The sequence below is a fragment of the Ooceraea biroi genome, chromosome 8 (genome assembly GCF_003672135.1).
Source record: "Ooceraea biroi isolate clonal line C1 chromosome 8, Obir_v5.4, whole genome shotgun sequence".
Lineage (NCBI taxonomy): Eukaryota > Metazoa > Arthropoda > Insecta > Hymenoptera > Formicidae > Ooceraea > Ooceraea biroi.
In genome coordinates, this window is record NC_039513.1 from 15758718 (window position 1) to 15775232 (window position 16515).

The 16515-nt window shown below is 37.5% G+C and overlaps 2 protein-coding genes and 1 long non-coding RNA gene across 7 annotated transcripts; 1 reads left to right on the forward strand and 2 right to left on the reverse strand.

Moving 5' to 3' along the window:
- Positions 1–252: 252 nt before the first annotated feature.
- Positions 253–10815, forward strand: LOC105280335. The gene is given in 20 exon segments (XM_026972088.1): positions 253–369; positions 591–748; positions 894–1090; positions 1152–1366; positions 1555–1810; positions 2103–2314; positions 2388–2614; positions 2989–3173; positions 4114–4203; positions 4206–4285; positions 4287–4370; positions 4373–4396; positions 5404–5520; positions 6541–6698; positions 7010–7209; positions 7584–7786; positions 8527–8782; positions 8872–9083; positions 9174–9400; positions 9611–10815. Coding segments are annotated over 20 exon segments (3417 nt in total). The 5' UTR covers positions 253–261; the 3' UTR covers positions 9819–10815.
- On the reverse strand, positions 5541–6534 carry LOC109611037. Its single transcript, XR_002193358.2, has 2 exons — positions 6166–6534; positions 5541–5985 (listed from the first exon to the last, which is right to left on the reverse strand). It is a non-coding gene; the product is annotated as an uncharacterized LOC109611037 (long non-coding RNA).
- Positions 10181–16057, reverse strand: LOC105280019 (G-protein coupled receptor moody). Of its 5 annotated transcripts, XM_011340191.3 has the most exons (6): positions 15838–16057; positions 15516–15765; positions 14223–14444; positions 12779–13017; positions 12257–12566; positions 10181–12045 (listed from the first exon to the last, which is right to left on the reverse strand). In XM_011340191.3, the coding sequence occupies exons 2-6, from the start codon at positions 15540–15542 to the stop codon at positions 11137–11139; spliced, it is 1707 nt and encodes a 568-aa protein (XP_011338493.1). In that variant the 5' UTR covers positions 15543–15765; positions 15838–16057; the 3' UTR covers positions 10181–11136. The 5 variants fall into 5 exon arrangements, with proteins under 5 accessions (XP_011338493.1, XP_011338489.1, XP_011338512.1 ...); XM_011340187.3 differs by having other exon boundaries at positions 15516–16057; XM_011340210.3 differs by having other exon boundaries at positions 14223–14527; positions 15516–16056.
- Positions 16058–16515: the final 458 nt, after the last annotated feature.

Sequence of the window (16515 nt, forward strand, 5' to 3'; positions counted from 1 at the left end):
ACATTTCCAAGAAATGGAAATTTTTTAAGAATTATTTTCTGCACGGCTATATATGAAGAACAAAGTGACATGTCGTGTTATACATGGGATGAACGACAAAATGTGTAATCTGAATTTAAAGCATTTATTATCCGTTTTTGCGATCGGCAGAATCCTAAGCATCGTGCTACGCGTTACAAGGTGTTGATAATTTGTTATCAGGAATGGCCTAGAAAGTTTAATCCAAAAAGTGTTCGTGGTGTGTGTTCTCAGATTTATAATATGGTGTCTATAAAAAAACTCGGAATTGTCGGTTCCTGCACATTTTCTATCGGACTTATCAGCTACAGTTTGGTATTTCCTGCTATACTGAAATCGCAAGTTAAATCTGTAAGTAATAACCTTTATACCGAACATTTTCAACTTATCAAAAATTGTTTCTAAATACTAAATAATAAAATATAGTATAGTTATTATTATATTTTATGCGCTAAAAATATAAAAGAGTTTATTTCTTATAACATTTTCCGTTTACATAATGCAATTTAAGAAAAGGGAAATTCATTCCCCTAAATTCATTCATAAAAATACTAAATTTCATAAATTTACAGCAAGTTAGACTGAAGAAGGGCTCGGAAATGCGCGGTTTTTGGGAGAAACTTCCGCAACCGCTGGATTTTAATATCTATGTCTTCAACGTGACTAATCCTATTGAAATCAAGTCAGGAGCGAAGCCGATTGTTCAAGAAATAGGACCATTTCACTATGAGTGAGTAATTTTATATGTACATAATACAAATCACAGTAGTGATTTTATATAATTAATTAATTTATTATTATCATGAATAAATAAAATCATTTATAAAGGGCGGGATCTGATTTTCCCATTTATATTTAATTTTTTATGTTTTCAGCTTGTATCGCGATAAGGAGAACATCGAAGATCGAGATGCAGATGACAGTGTCGAGTATAGTTTACGACAAGTTTGGCACTTTAATCGGGAGAAGAGCATCATGTCAGAGGAAACGGAGATCTGCTCGTTTCATCCTATTATGATAGCGATAGTCCTGGTCACTCTAAGGGACAAGCCAGGAGCGATAGCAATCGTTAGTATGTATCTGCAAAAATTAAAGAAGAAGATATGTATATCATTACAATTTATTACACACAGTATTGGCTTTAGATAAGGCACTCGAGAGTATTTTCAAAAAACCCGAGTCGATATTTATCAAAACCACTGTGAAAGATCTATTTTTTCGTGGCATAACGTTCGACTGTTCCGTAACGGACTTTGCTGGATCCGCAGTATGTGCATCTCTAAAGGAAAGAAAAGATGCGGGATTAATCGAAGAGGGTGACTTGATTAGATACGGTTATCTTGCTGTGGTACGCATTTGTTTTATTCCAAAATATTATTACATAGAAAAATAAAATAATAGTGCTTTTGTCATTAAAACGAAAATACGTCATTATTTTAATATTTCGAATATTTATATTTCCATGTCTCTCTGCGAGAATAATTTTAATGATATTTTTGTATGAACGCAGTTCTTAAATTTATTATATTGTCTTAGGCAAACGGATCTTATCTACCGGAACGCATCAGAGTACTGCGTGGCATCAAGAATTACGAAGATGTTGGCCGTGTGCTGACCTTAGGAAATGAAACGAAGATGAACGTATGGTCCGACAGTCCTTGCAACGATTTTCGTGGTACGGATGGAACCATCTTTCCACCGTTCCTCACCAAGGAAAAAGATGTCTGGGCACACTTCCCAGATATTTGCCGAAGTATAGCCGCCTATTACGTTGGACCAGGAACTGTCCAAGGTATAATTTTTTCATAAAGGAGAGCTGTCTTCTTTGAATAGATTCTACAAATGTTTCTTTAATACAAGAATCTATTATTTATTAATAATTTCATTAGATTCAAAGTAATATATCTAAACAATAGCTTTAAAGAATTTTAAATTCAAATTTAGAAAAGTTAAATTACGTTGGCCCTGTGGTATAAGACACGTGTGATATTAAACATTAAAAATTGGATATTTCCTAAATTTAATAATTAACTTAACAAGACAATTTGTCAGACAATTTCGACTTATAGAATTTTTCCATGCAGGTTTCAAGACATTGCACTACACGTCAGACATGGGAGATCCAACCATGGACAAGGATATGAAGTGCCTGTGTGTCGAGCCCGAGGGATGCATGCCAAAGAACGTGTTCAACGCAGGACCGTGCTTAGGCGTGCCCATGAGAATAAGCCTGCCTCATTTTTATAATTCCGATCCGCGGTATTACGAGATGATCGACGGCTTGAATCCCGATCCTGTAAGTCTACGGAACAGCCATAATAACAATTTTACAATTTGATAAGGACTGACGAAACACGATGTCTATACAGATGAAACACCAGATGACTTTCGACTTTGAGCCGATGACAGGCACGCCAATAAGAGCGTACAAGAAGATTCAGTTCAACGTGTTGGTCGGCCCCGTTCCCAAGCTCAAGCTGATGGACTCTTTTCCAGAAGCGCTTTTCCCGATATTCTGGATAGAGGACGGACTCGAGCTCGGGAATATTCTCATAAAACCGCTGAAAATTGCGTACTTGCAAATTTTGGTCGCGCGGTGAGTAGTGTTACCGAATCGAAAATATTTCTTCTTATTGTTGTATTTTTTAATATATATTTCTCATTATTCTTATTCAATAATAAGATATAATAAAGCCACTACTATTAAGAAAAATATAAGATATATTATATTTTGTACGTTCTTTAATAATAGATTTCTTGACAAATTCTCCACCTTTCTTATGACATCATATTTTAATAACTTTTTAAATCATTCTGTGTTTAATAACTTTACAAGAATGTCTGACATTGTATGCGTGGAATGAACACGGAGAATTGACAGTCTTGCAAAGTAGTGCCTTTTTGCAGCAAATTTAAGTACTTTTACGTTAAAGCCATCGTGATTGTCTTATCTATTTTCTATCTTTGCAGAATAATAATGTGGCTCATTATGTTGAGTGGAACAGGCATGATGATCGTCGCCGCTATGAGATACTGCAAAGAGCAAAATACGGAAAATGTTGTACCGTCGACAAAAAGCAAGGAGGAAAATAATATGCACCAGAAACCAAGTATCAGTACTATACCAGCTAGCGAAATACCACTTAACATTGATTAATAAGGGAATGATGATAGCTCGTCACTGGTATAAACGCTGAATAATAAACGGGGTGACATTAGTTGCGCGATACTAATAATTTAGCTCGTGATGTGTTGAAAATGATAATTCAGAGAGGATTGTTACGTGAATTGCAATATTTTGATATATCTATTTTAGTAGTAGATTATCGCGATGTGTAATTAAATAATTACTGTTGCATTATTATAATACTTAGGCATTATAGAAAATAGTATTATATTTAAAAATTAATGCTTCTTAATTGCTTCTCTATCGATTAATTTCTCATGGATTAGTCGTGACTATACCAGCAAAACGCCGCCGTAATTGTACACGCTATTAGAGTATTTAAAACAGGATTTAAATAGAATTAAATATTACTTTTAGATTTTATGAGGATAGTACGTAATCTAACACTTTAATTTTAGAGCATAGCCGTTACAATACATCGTATTATTGTAATTTATGTATGTTTTCCGATCACGCGTATTCATCAAAGATTTCCATTTAAGAAAGTTAAATAAAAATAGGGAATTTTAGTATAATCGCGATTGTTTAATTTTTCTATTATGATCTCTAATCGCAAAACAGTTACTATTTTATAGAAATAATAATATTTTCGATTTTAATTGTAAAACGGAAAATTATCGATTACAATATATTTCTGCAAGGTTCTGCAGAAAAAAATACGAAACGGACGACCAAGTTAAGGTAACGTGCAATTTAAAATAACGCTGAAATAATGCATAACGTATCTTTATCTAATTAATTTTCTACTTTATATTTCCAAAATAATAACATACTCTTACATACTTTCGATCTATGTATCATATATAATTACCAAATCAATGTACATTATTCAGCAGTATAAAAAATTGACAGCCATCGCTTTTCGCGTCTGCCTTAATTCAACTCTCATTTCGTGACTCTGATTAGAGGGTCTCTCAACGTGACCGAGTCACGAACCTGCAGAGTCAGCATAAATTGCGCATTTTCGATCGCATCGTCGTCGTTGTCGTCAGTGTATCCGATGCTCAAGATGCCGTTCCATTAGAGACGCGGAAGAAGTCTACGACGGGGTCGAGCAGGAGTACGCCGACGCCGGCTCTGCTGTAAGACGTCGGTGTCATTATCGCGCGGACAGTTGGTACGCGACGAGCCGCGCACGATCCACGGCGACGAGGGTGGCGTGAAGAAATCGGCCAGGAGGAAACCGCACAGGTGCGAAGACGATACCACTCGAAGAGGGTCGAGGGTTGCCCACTCCGCGTCGCGATCCGCGAATTTATTTCTTCATTCGACTATCGATAAGAACCGAAATACGGGACTTCGAACACTATGCTCGGCTCGTTTTGCGAGAAGAAAATGAGACTCATACTGTGTTCTGCGCAAAAAGGAAGCTTTGAGTGAAGGAGGGTTTGAGCAATTGGGATTTTAGCGCGATCGTACGACTCCCTTTGTGATTTTGATCGACGCGGAAATTGGCTGATGGATAAATGTGCGAATGAATTTCAGTTTGACGATGTCCTTATTCGTATAATACTTTTAATGCCATATGTATTTGGTAATATTTAACGATATCTTTTATACGCTTTCATACATATTGCGTTCTATTTTATACACATTAGAGAATTTCTCACGAACGATGATAGACTGATTAAGACAATTTTAAAGATTACACCAGACGGACTTGGACAGTGCAGTGAGCAAAAGATGGTTTTTATCCGAAATTGCAGTGATGCGAAAAACCAATAAGAACAAGCAAAAAGTCTCGAAACGACGTGTATATGACGGTGCCGTTCGCGTACTTCGAAGAACTCACGATATTTTAAAACGTACGAAGTTGCTGTATGTAGTTCCGTTTGGCAGATTGTTCGACAGAGTGCTCCGGGTCCTCGAAGCTCACACTAAGGTCTTGATTGTTTAATATCGAAATCGTGACTTGAGAATTATCTGCAAATCTGCGGAAACGAAGCTGATGTCTGTTGAAGAGCACAAGTGCTTCAGAGACGAAGTTTCTGATAACTAGCGTTCCTTTTTAAGACTTTTTAAAACATCGTTATGATATTTCTGAATTGAATGGTGAAAGGTGTCGAGATTGATTAATATTAAATTCTAATAAGTAATAATCATGCAATAATACGTTGTAATTCTTGTGTATACGTTTAGAATATCTGTTTTGATTCGATCGTGCTTTTGTGTCTAAATATTACCCGGAATTTTTGCAGAGCGTTAGCATGGTGTCCATAAAGAAGCTCTGTATTGGCGGTGTATGTATGTTCGTCGGCGGCATTTTATTCGGTTGGTGCGGATTTCCTAATATGCTTAAATGGGGGATCAAAAAGGTAAGCAAGATTTTTAATGAATTTTGTTTCTGATATTAAATTAAATAATTACATATTACATATTTTGCTGTTCTTGCAAAAACCTACAAGAGAAATGTGTACTATTATTTTATATAGCAATTCTGGAATTATGCATTAAAATTAATTTTCATCATATATACGTTATGTCATTTTGATGCGGAACATTATTGTTTTCTATTATTAGAGTGCATACAGCTAAAATAACTAGACTTCATAGTGTTCTTATTTGCGAATTAAGCTTAATTTTTTCTAACAATTACGGTAATATACCGCGCTAATTGCTACTATTGGGCAACTAATTGCGACGAGAGTCTCAAATCATTATTTATTCAATAATTTTATGGTAGATTATCATGCTTTTTTATTCTTGCGTGCCTCGAGTAATTAACTTAGGAATGTGTTAGTAATTGCTTTTCTAAGTTTCATTCTTATCAATATATCATCCTGCGGTAAAACCAAATTTAGAGAATATTAACAAATTTTTCTTATTACAGAGAAACATTTAATTGTTTTCATATTTGTGTACAATTTTGTTACATAATATTTCGTTTAATCGTTTCTGTAATATTAATTTTCATTTTTGTTGTAATTAAATCTCAACTTATACTTAAAAATTCTACATACATGCCTGAATTAAGTGGATGTTGCAGTTCGACATCACGAAACATTCAAGTCATTGTGCGAAAGTATACATTGGCAAATCCTTGAATCCTACATTATTAACCGCTGTTATAATAGTTACAATTGTAACATAACAATCATATTGTTTTATTGCGTTTTGGTCTCCGATCCAAGGATAATGGAATTAATTCAACCTGTTATTTAATTACTTCTTGGACCTTGTTTTAAAATCATCTGAAACCATATTTAAAGCATGGAGGGACCAAGAAAGAGAGAGAGATCTTGTATTTTAAAATTATAAAATCTTTGGAAGCGCGTATCTTTCTTTTACCTCGTTTATTCTGATCGCAAACTAACAAGGTCTAATGTATACTACAGCAAATCTGTCTGAAGCCCGGTAACGAGGTACGCGACATGTGGACTACCGTCCCGTTTGCGCTGGACTTCAAAGTCTACGTATTCAATGTGACCAACCCGGAGGAGATTGCACAAGGCCAAAAGCCGAAGTTGCAAGAAGTTGGGCCGTTCTTCTACGAGTGAGTCACTTGTAACCACAATCATGATACAAGAGAGTGCAAGAAAATTAAAAAAACAAATTAATATCATTAAACAACCTGTGATTGAAAGCGGGAAATCTACTATTTTACCGCTACCTTACTTATTCCGCATCTTCACCAAAAATTACTAAAATTTTTCTATGTTTGCCCTTCACTTTTACGGACGTATCCACTTTCACCTTTATCGATCTGAATTTAAATCCGCAAGAAGAAAATATTCTTGGATTCTCGTAAGTTTCTTCAAAATTTACCAAAATTGTCCAACTCGGACACACACACATCTGCTTCAGCGAGTGGAAGGTGAAGCTGGACCTCGTCGACAATGAGGCGGATGATACCGTCGAGTACAGTTTAATGAACACGTGGAACTGGAATCCCAAGAAGAGCAATGGATTGACGGGCGAAGAGGAATTGGTGGTACCGCACCTCATGATCCTGGGCATGGTGCAGGCCACCCTGAGGGAGAAGGCCTCCGCGATCGGGGTTATCGGTACGCACGTACGATTTATATATGGGGGATGGTGCTTCCATTATTTCTTCTTTCAATGTCGCGTATCGATTGCGGTCGGGCCTCGTATTGCACAGGGTCGGCTATAACGCATGCCGGAACGTTTAAAGTGGAACGTGAGATATGGTTTTCTACGTAGCGTACGTGCACCTTTGGTGACCGTGTGAATTACTCATGAGATCTTGATCGTTGTCGCATCGCTCGCGGGGGCGATTAAGTTTCATCTTCACGAAGAGGGAAATAAAAGAAAATAAAAGAAAATACCTTAGCTTCAATGAAAAACACGATCGGTGTCGTTGATATTTCTTCTTTTTCAGGTAATCGTGCAAGCTAAAATTTTCTGTTGAATATTTCAGGCAAGGCGGTAAACAGTATCTTCCACAATCCATCCTCTATATTCATTAAAGCCAAAGCAAAGGATATACTCTTTGACGGTCTGCCCATCGACTGCACGGTGACGGACTTCGCTGGAGCGGCGGTGTGCAACGTGCTGAAGACTGAAGCGAAGGATCTGGTACCGGACGGCGAGAATCGTTACAAGTTCTCCCTCTTCGGCGGGGTAAGAGAAAGCAGCCCTTGTTTTAGAGAGGATTAATAATGATTATTATTACAATGATAGTGATTACGATAATAATAATAATTATTATTATAGTAATAGTAATAACTTTTTTATTTTTATTAATTTTATTAATTTAAATGTAAATCTTTGATTTTATTATTATGATATATACTGCGACTGGAGACACGATCGTAGATGCATTTATTAAATCTGAGTGAATTGATTGAAGATTCTTGAAAGATCCAAGCGAAGACTACTCATTTACTTGTCTTGCCATAATTGTTTCCAGCAACGTTTATTAGAGTCTCTTAAATATCGTGAATCAGCTGGAATAATCTGTAATTAAGATATTAAAGGAATTGTTTTTTATTACTTTATAAGTTTTTAAAAACGGTGCTTTAGTATATTTCAAAGAATTTTTTCAGATTTTGAGTAAATTTTAGAAAATAAATTTCAACTGAATTCATCAGTTCCAATTCCAGTGCAGCTTCAGCACTTCCGATCTCCCGGACGCAAGTTGATGAGTAGATAAATCATCGGGCTAATTGAATGTTAAAAAAGAAGTGAGTCACGCATAGAGATAGACGCACGTGCTGTTATTACGGCATCTGACCGCAATTCCGTTGCGAGTAGAAGCGGATTATCGCGCAGATATCACGCAAGAATACCTAACGCAGCAATACAAGGAGAGGATCATCGACATTTCTCACATAATCTAAACGTGACTGTAACTTTTACAGCAAAACCACAGCGTCAGGCCGGACCGTATGAAGGTCCTGCGGGGGACCAAGAATTACAAGGATGTTGGCCGCGTCCTAGAATTCGCCGGAAAACCCGCGTTAGACATCTGGCCGGAGGACCATTGCAACGAATTCAATGGCACCGACTCAACAATCTTCCCAGCGCTATTCGGACCGGACGACGACATCGTATCGTTCGGATACGAGATCTGTCGCAGTCTCAGTGCGCATTATAGCCATCACAGCAAAGTTAAAGGTATGCGTTCGACGTGGACAAGTAAAATAGCAAGTAGCAATCAGATTTTTGTTGCATTATATTTGTATATTTCTTTTCGAATTTTACAGGCGTCAACACCCTCCATTACACGGCGGATTTGGGCGACATGAGCACAAATCCTAGGGAGAAGTGTTTCTGCCCGACCCCGGAGACTTGCTTGACGAAGAATCTCTACGACATGACAAAGTGTCTGGGCGTACCTATAATCGGATCCCTGCCGCACTTTTACCAATCCGACCCGAAGTACTTGGAAATGGTGGACGGCTTGCGTCCGACTCAGGTAAACAACATGTCATCAACGACATTTTAAGGTTTCAAATAAGTTGTTGCTCAGCTTGTATGAACACTGGATGAGCGTTTCCATTAACAGGAGGAACATGAAATCGACATGGATTTCGAGCCGATGACAGCCACGCCGCTACTCGCACACAAGCGACTGCAGTTCAACATGTTCATACAACCGGTAGCGAAGTTCAAGCTGATGAAGAACTTCCCGGAGGCGTTGCTACCGCTCTTCTGGGTGGAGGAAGGTATACTTCTCGATGATGAGTACGTCAACAAGGTGAAGTTGGTATTCAAGCTGATTGCGGTGGTTAAGTAAGTGCTCTTTGCTTTTTTGCATAATTATATTTAATGCATTGTTAATATACAATTATTCAATCTTATAATTATGACACATCAAGCAATTGATTTCTTCAACAATATAGATATATAATTCTCATAAATGAATAACAACTCATAATTGTTTTTAAATTTGTTTATCGATATTGCAAGAAAAAGTAATAATTTTATTATATCGATTTGCAGCTTCATGAAATGGATAATGGTGTTCGGAGGGATAGGCATGGGGATTGCAGCTGGAGTGCTACACTATAAGAATAAAGACAGCGACTCACTAGACATCACGAAGATCACACCGAAGACCGCTTCCAATGATGAAAAGATGGACAAAAACTGGCCACCTGGCATGAATATTAGCACGGTACAAGCGGCGATACCGCCTAATCTTGGGTAGAAATTGAATACAATTAGCGAGAGGCTAATATCAGTATTAATCCGTCCCCTTTCAGTCCTTTAGATACATTTTTAACTGACATTATGACAAATTTAATATTTTTAACAATTTTAAATCAATTTTCTCGAATACGAAGATAAAAGAAAGATAAACTTGTTTAAATCAATATTAAGTGGGGAACGTAATACTAATAAAATGAGAGAACGATCATATATTGCCAGTTAATATATTATCAAACATGGACTGAAAGGATCAAAAGGACCAAAAGGACCAATTGTCAGGGAAGATATAATATGCTCTATTAGAGCGAACTTTTCTCAGAGAATATAGGAAAAGAGTATAGATTCCGAATGACAGATTAATTTATTTTTGCTTTAAAGAATGCTAAACTCAAGTGAATGGTAAAGAGCGTATAAATAAGATTTAATATAACATGTAACATATACGAAATTTCTTATTTAACTACCTCGTTATAAGAATGTTAAACTGTTATAACTGTTTCCGATAATGCACTTATATGTACAGTATAAATCAGCGATTTTTAATTGCGGTTCTTTCTTAAGATGTTAATTATCAAAGATATAATTTATAATTATTGTAATATAGAATATATTTAATTATATTATAATACAATTTCAAGAATATATAAAACTAGCTTAAAGCTCACATTTTGTAAAAGTAGCAATTTTCGGTCTTAAATCGAGAACATATTCGCAACGATTAAAAGTTTAAGGCACCGCTGACAGAAGATATACACACGATAATACGAATAAATCTTTTTTCCTTAATGAAGAAGGATTATTTAGATTTAGATTTTGGTCATCGTCTAATTAACAGATAAGATGCAAAGGTATAAGAATAACTACCATTATTCCATGATAAATACACGCGCGCGCTCTAAGTAGGAATGATAGACACCATTAAAGAAATTATAAATTCATACATCCCTTTTATTCAATTTGTATTTGTCAGAATTAATAAAACTATTTTTGAAAGCTATTTTACGTCTACTTATTTTACTAGCAAGTCAACAATTATTAAAGTACCATTAGCAACGAAAATAATATCATATTTCACGATTAAAAAAAAACATATGAAAAATGCCAACAATTAATATTCTCATTGTACATTACATCATTGTATCAAACATTGACGTACATTTATTATTACATCTATTTCTGTATATATATTATAGTTATTCTTATTCACGTTTAAAGATTTTCATCCATTTTTATCCGCAATTATGAATCTTTTTATTTACTTCATTTTGATTTCATTTAATCATTCTTACATCTACATTTATTCATTTCCCTAACATTCAACCAGGCATCAGCAAACCAGGTGATTTCCGCTTTCTGTTCGTCGATCGTTCGCCTTTGCATAGCAACACGTACTTGTACGCACTTCTGTATTCAGAGCTCATCACAACGTAGATAACAGGATTGATGCAGGTCGTCAGGTAGATGAGTATGTAGCCGGCGATATTAAGGCCCCGCCAATCGATCGCGTCCTGCAGGAGCTTCGCGACGGTGATCGGCAGGTAGCACACCAGGAATGACGCAAATATTACAAGGATCATTTGCAGCAGCCGGCGGTCCTTGGCGGACATCCTGGGCACGGACTCGCCAATGTTGCGCATTCTGCCGATGCTCTTGAACTTTGACTGCCTGCGACGCGCCTTCTTCTTCGTGGCCGATTGCTTGGATATTTCCGAACATGCGGCGACTTCCGGTGGTTCCAGGCGATCGTCACCAGCGATCCTCTGCGACAGCTCCACGATGAGAGACGCCTGACTGGTCAGCCTTCCTAGCCGGCCGCAAGAATTCCTCGACGACTTCCGCTGCAGCTTACTCTGGTTCCGGTTCTGGAAAGTCTTCGCAAAGTCCGCTTCCTCGTCCACGAACGATATATCCTCCGTCAGACCCGAGTGGAGAGTGGAGTTGAAGTTGCTGTTCGAGTTTCGGTCGAGGCAAATGTTGGCACTTATTGGATCTCCCTGGACGTTGGATGTTGATTCTGTTAGTTGTGATCCTGTTGCGCTATCCACATCCGGCTCGTGGTGGATCGGCTGCTTGGTGCACGAGGTATCTTCGTTGATAGATGTCGAGGGTAGCTCGAGATCCGTTTCTTCCTCGTCTGGACGAAGAAAGATCGGTTGCGTCGGTGAGGAAATAGTGCAGAGGACAGAGAGCTCCTCTTCCTGGTTCCTCGTGGATGTAGATCGTTGCTGTTAAAAAAATAATTGCGATTCGAGAGGACACGTTAAAATTCGAACGTGATATGAATCGGTTCGCAATTATAATACATCTTGATAAATTAAAAAAGTTCGCGATTTTTGAACAATTAAATACCATCAAAATTTTGTCCTTCTACCGATTTTTACTTTACTAATTTTTTCATCATAATTATATTTTTTTCAAAAAATGAGCGGATCTTACGTCACTGGTTTCCGTAGGCTCTACGTTGATGATCTTGTCTCTACCTCTGCTCTTCGAGGCGGTTTCGCGAACGATATAGAAAATCCTGGCGTAACAGACGATGATGGCGAGGCAGGGTATCAAGAACGCGAGAAAGAAGAGGAACTCTTTTGGGCTTCGTCCTTTCACATCCGGTAGGATCGAACAGGATCCGATAGCGGCATCTAATCCGAAATGTCCCCATTGCTCGAACCACGTGACGATCAACACACCGAACGCAACGATCCATATTATCAGAACCATCGGTATCAAGTATCTTGTTTTGTACAATCTAAGAAATAACATTTAACAATTAATTTTTGATATAACAAAAAGTGAGAGATTGCTAATTTTAAAAAATTTTGGCGATTGAGAAAGTAACAACTCTTTAAAAATTTTACGCGTTTTACTAGTTTTTAACAATGGAAAAAATTAATTTTTATCAATATTTGTTGAATATATAAAATTATTTTGTTGACGCAAGGGAGAAGAGAGGCCACTTACGTAGGGTAGAGACGAGGATGACTGATCATGACGTAACGATTGATTGTGATCGCGAGAATGCTGAAGAGGCTGACTGCAACGAGGCCGTATCTCAAGAGCGGAAACAATCGACACAGAAGCGGACCGTACATCCATGAGCTGTGCCAGAACGTCGAAGTTGCGAGAGGTAGATTGAAGCAGCAGAACATCAAGTCCGATATCGAAAGATTCATGATAAAAACTGCAGTAGCATTCTTCAGCTGTAACAAGATTAGTATCGCAAATTAATTATCTGTTATTTACCTAATTATTATGTAGTAATAAGCACATTAAAGACATTAATTATATAATTTGAACGGAAAGAAAAACATTTTTGAAAAATACTCAGTAATGTATAAATAATAGCAAAGTGCTCGCGGAAAGACACGGAAATTAACTCGCTCAGTTACCGAATAAAACCCCCGCTCAAATTTCATAAAGCAAACACGAAGTGAAATTGATGGGGACTTCCCGATTTAATTCTAGTTCTCGTCGATTATATAGCGGAGTACGTGAACCTTCGTGAAAACACACGATTGTGTATATGCCCGCGGTTCCGCGTAATCGATGCCAAACTTAACTCATTGATGATTGAAAGGAAAGGTTCTTTGTTGTAGAATCGTATCGACAACCTGCGTCAGTAGCTTGCGACATTTCCGATTGTTCATAAAAAAAAAATATATTTTATCACGCAACGATATTGTGAAAGTAATAGTAAAACAATATATGTTTAATCGATGAATTATCTATGTGGTTTAACAATTCACCAACGTATTCATTAACACTTTGCAAGGCTAGAGAAGCATAATAGCTCGAGGTGAACCACTCGGACGACTTTTAAGATTTCTGCGTGCAAGAACGTACCGGAAACTCGAGTAGCCGTGCGTCATGTGTAATGCGAATGCAGTATAATGTATTTAACTTGTCTCGAATACGGATTGCGAAAATTGCCGCGAGTAGCGCAAAATGATCTCCGTAGGTCTCCTAGATCTCCAGGAAAGCGCAGTATCTTGTACATTTTTCTGTGATCATCTCGAAGCATTTATTTCATGCATTATTTTTCTAGAAAGAAAAGCTTGAGACAGACTCGTAATAATATCAAACTCGGTATCGTCTTTCTACGAGCCATTGTTGTTTTTCTATGATGCTAACGAAGCCATTGTGTAGAGAAAATAATTTCCACTAATCATCTAGTTTCTTTCAATTTAATGTATAATAATTTAAATTAACTAACTCAATTTTAAATTAAATTGAATTCAGAATTAGCTTGATCAAACTAATTGATTAGCGGATCAAGAAATCAACTAATCGATTAATTTCCTAGGAGAAGCAATTTTTAAATGATTTTAAAACAGATTCCCCATGTTTATTCTTAGACGATATTACGTCGTTGCATTGATTGCAGAACAATTACAATTACACTGACCTTCTTTGTGCGGAACAGCGCGATCACCGTGATGAGGTTCCCCGGGATGCCGACCAGCATGAAGAGGATGCAACAGGCGGCGGCGAAGTACAGCAGCCACCGTGGATAGCCGACGAACAGGATCACCGATCCTGGGTCCTGCAGGACCTCCTCGAGCCCCACGTCGCTGCTGCCATTGTGTCCGTTGCTCTCGTTGCTCGCCATCCACCAGTACTCCAGCATCTGCGGAAAGCTGGATTCTCTCTCGCCGACCACGAATATTCGATGTCAGGGCCGTAGGTAGAATCGCGACATTCTACATTTCGCTATTTACAAAACGATCATCGCGATGCCGTCAGGCGAATCCTTTGAAGTCGACGCTTTGGAGTCAGTAAAGCCTTTATCCTCATTTATTTTATACTTATAATTTGCGAAATGAGAAGGAATCTTTGGTGTTTCTTCTTTATTATCGAGAATTGCCATCAAGCTTCTGATTTTTATTAATAATTCGTATTCTTTGCGAAATAGAAACAAAAGGCAGCATTATTTCTGTACTATTATTTCAATGAGTTTCAAGTATTTTCAATGAGTAAAAGCTAATTCCTTGTATTTCACGCGTAACATAACAAAGAGGAAAGCATAATATGCATGCGTGTGAAATATATATACATCGAATTTTATGAAACATGTATTTCTCCTTACACAGCTGTATTCTGCTTGCGTTTCCGTTTGATCTTTTATGCATTATATGGCGCAGTTCCATATAACAGCTGAGACGCACGTATTATCACGTTTTGTCGGCACCGGTGATGCAAATTTTACGCGCATGTGACCCACGCCGCTCACGTGTGCACGCGTATTGGTCCCAATGACTCTTTTTTTCTGCCGACGCAGCGTCGAAGAGGAACAGAGAGATCTATTTTCGCCACCCGAGACGATAAACTCTTTCGTCGGAGCGTAAACTTTCGGGTGTTTCTACGGTCCGGGCCGACTCCTCACCATCATCCATAGTTCCCGTGAACCATCACCAAGGAGCAGATTAGCGTTTGCATTTTCAGATTAATCTCAATTTCGCCACGTATACATGCATATCAGAATGCGCAAACGAAAATATTGCATAAAGTATCAAAAAGCTTGACAGAATATATTAAAGAGTTTGCCAAGATAAAATTTGTTAAGATGAAATTTATAAAATATGTTAACACTTTTAAATATATTAAAAGTATTTTTATTTTAATGAAGTAATATAAGAGAGTAATTTTGAATACATTAAAGAAGACTAAATTTCAGTCACTTCTCTGACGCTGCGTTTACCTTTGTGAAGAGGAAAGATTGACGCATTTCCGCCTCATCGACGGCAATTATCTGTAACGGCACGAGAGCGACTTCTGTAGCAACTTATTCTCGTTGCCCTCGACACGTGGAAAACGTTAGCCGTGTCGTGGATTTGTATTTCTTCTTGCAGAGTCTCATCTTGGACTTCGCATTGCAGAGTTAAGCCGTTTGCTCCGATTCAAAATCATGAGTCTCGCCCAGGATCGCTTTGCCGTGACGTTTTGATACTCTACAATAGATTTCGTGATAACGCAAAATATAGCGAGAAGACGTTCTACATGACGGAAATTTTTAAAATTACTTCTTCTCAATTTTTTAGCAGTAAAAGCGCAATTAAGGTAAGCAGATACCGCGTCGATGGTACCGCGTTGATAGAAGCGGTTCTGGCAAAACTCGCGACCGAACTGACGGCATTATCAACGAGAATCATGTACAGGAATATGCACTTTTCGCAGATACCGCGCTTGCGCCAGATTTTGTTTCTCCTTCGCGATATCGGAAAAGTTTCTTCTTGGAAGATTGGTCCAGCAGAAAAGAAAGTGGAAGTATTTGCGATAAAATGCAATATAAATTGCAAAAATATGCATTTCAATACAATACAATATTTAATAAGCAATATTTTAATCATGTAATTGGATTTTATTTTCGAATTGAAGTCGTGTTTTTGTCACTTTGGTACCGACATTTTCGCAAATATTTCGCAAATATTTCAATCCACTTTATCAGGAAAAGAAGCAACCAGATATTGTGTATATTTTCCCTGATGAAGAAGATTGAAACGTTCACGAAACATCGAAGCAAACTGAAAATGTAGAAATGTCCAATCCGGAAGTCAAATCCTATAATTAACAATACGGAAACCTTAAGTTTTTGATATTATTTTTGCTAATCATATGCTTCTTCGTGAAATTAGGGGGTGCAAATTGGTGGCATCGAGGACATCGATCACAAGTGACGCGGTCTTGTTAAGCAGTTGTAA

Excerpts from the sequence above, each read along its gene's own strand:
- LOC105280019 (XM_011340191.3), bottom strand. The coding sequence starts at position 15,542 with ATGCGTCAATCTTTCCTCTTCACAAAG. Across the intron at positions 14,445-15,515 it reads AATCTTTCCTCTTCACAAAG|ATGCTGGAGTACTGGTGGAT; the intron begins GTAAACGCAGCG and ends AGCTTTCCGCAG. Across the intron at positions 12,046-12,256 it reads AGCCTACGGAAACCAGTGAC|CAACGATCTACATCCACGAG; the intron begins GTAAGATCCGCT and ends TTTTTTTAACAG.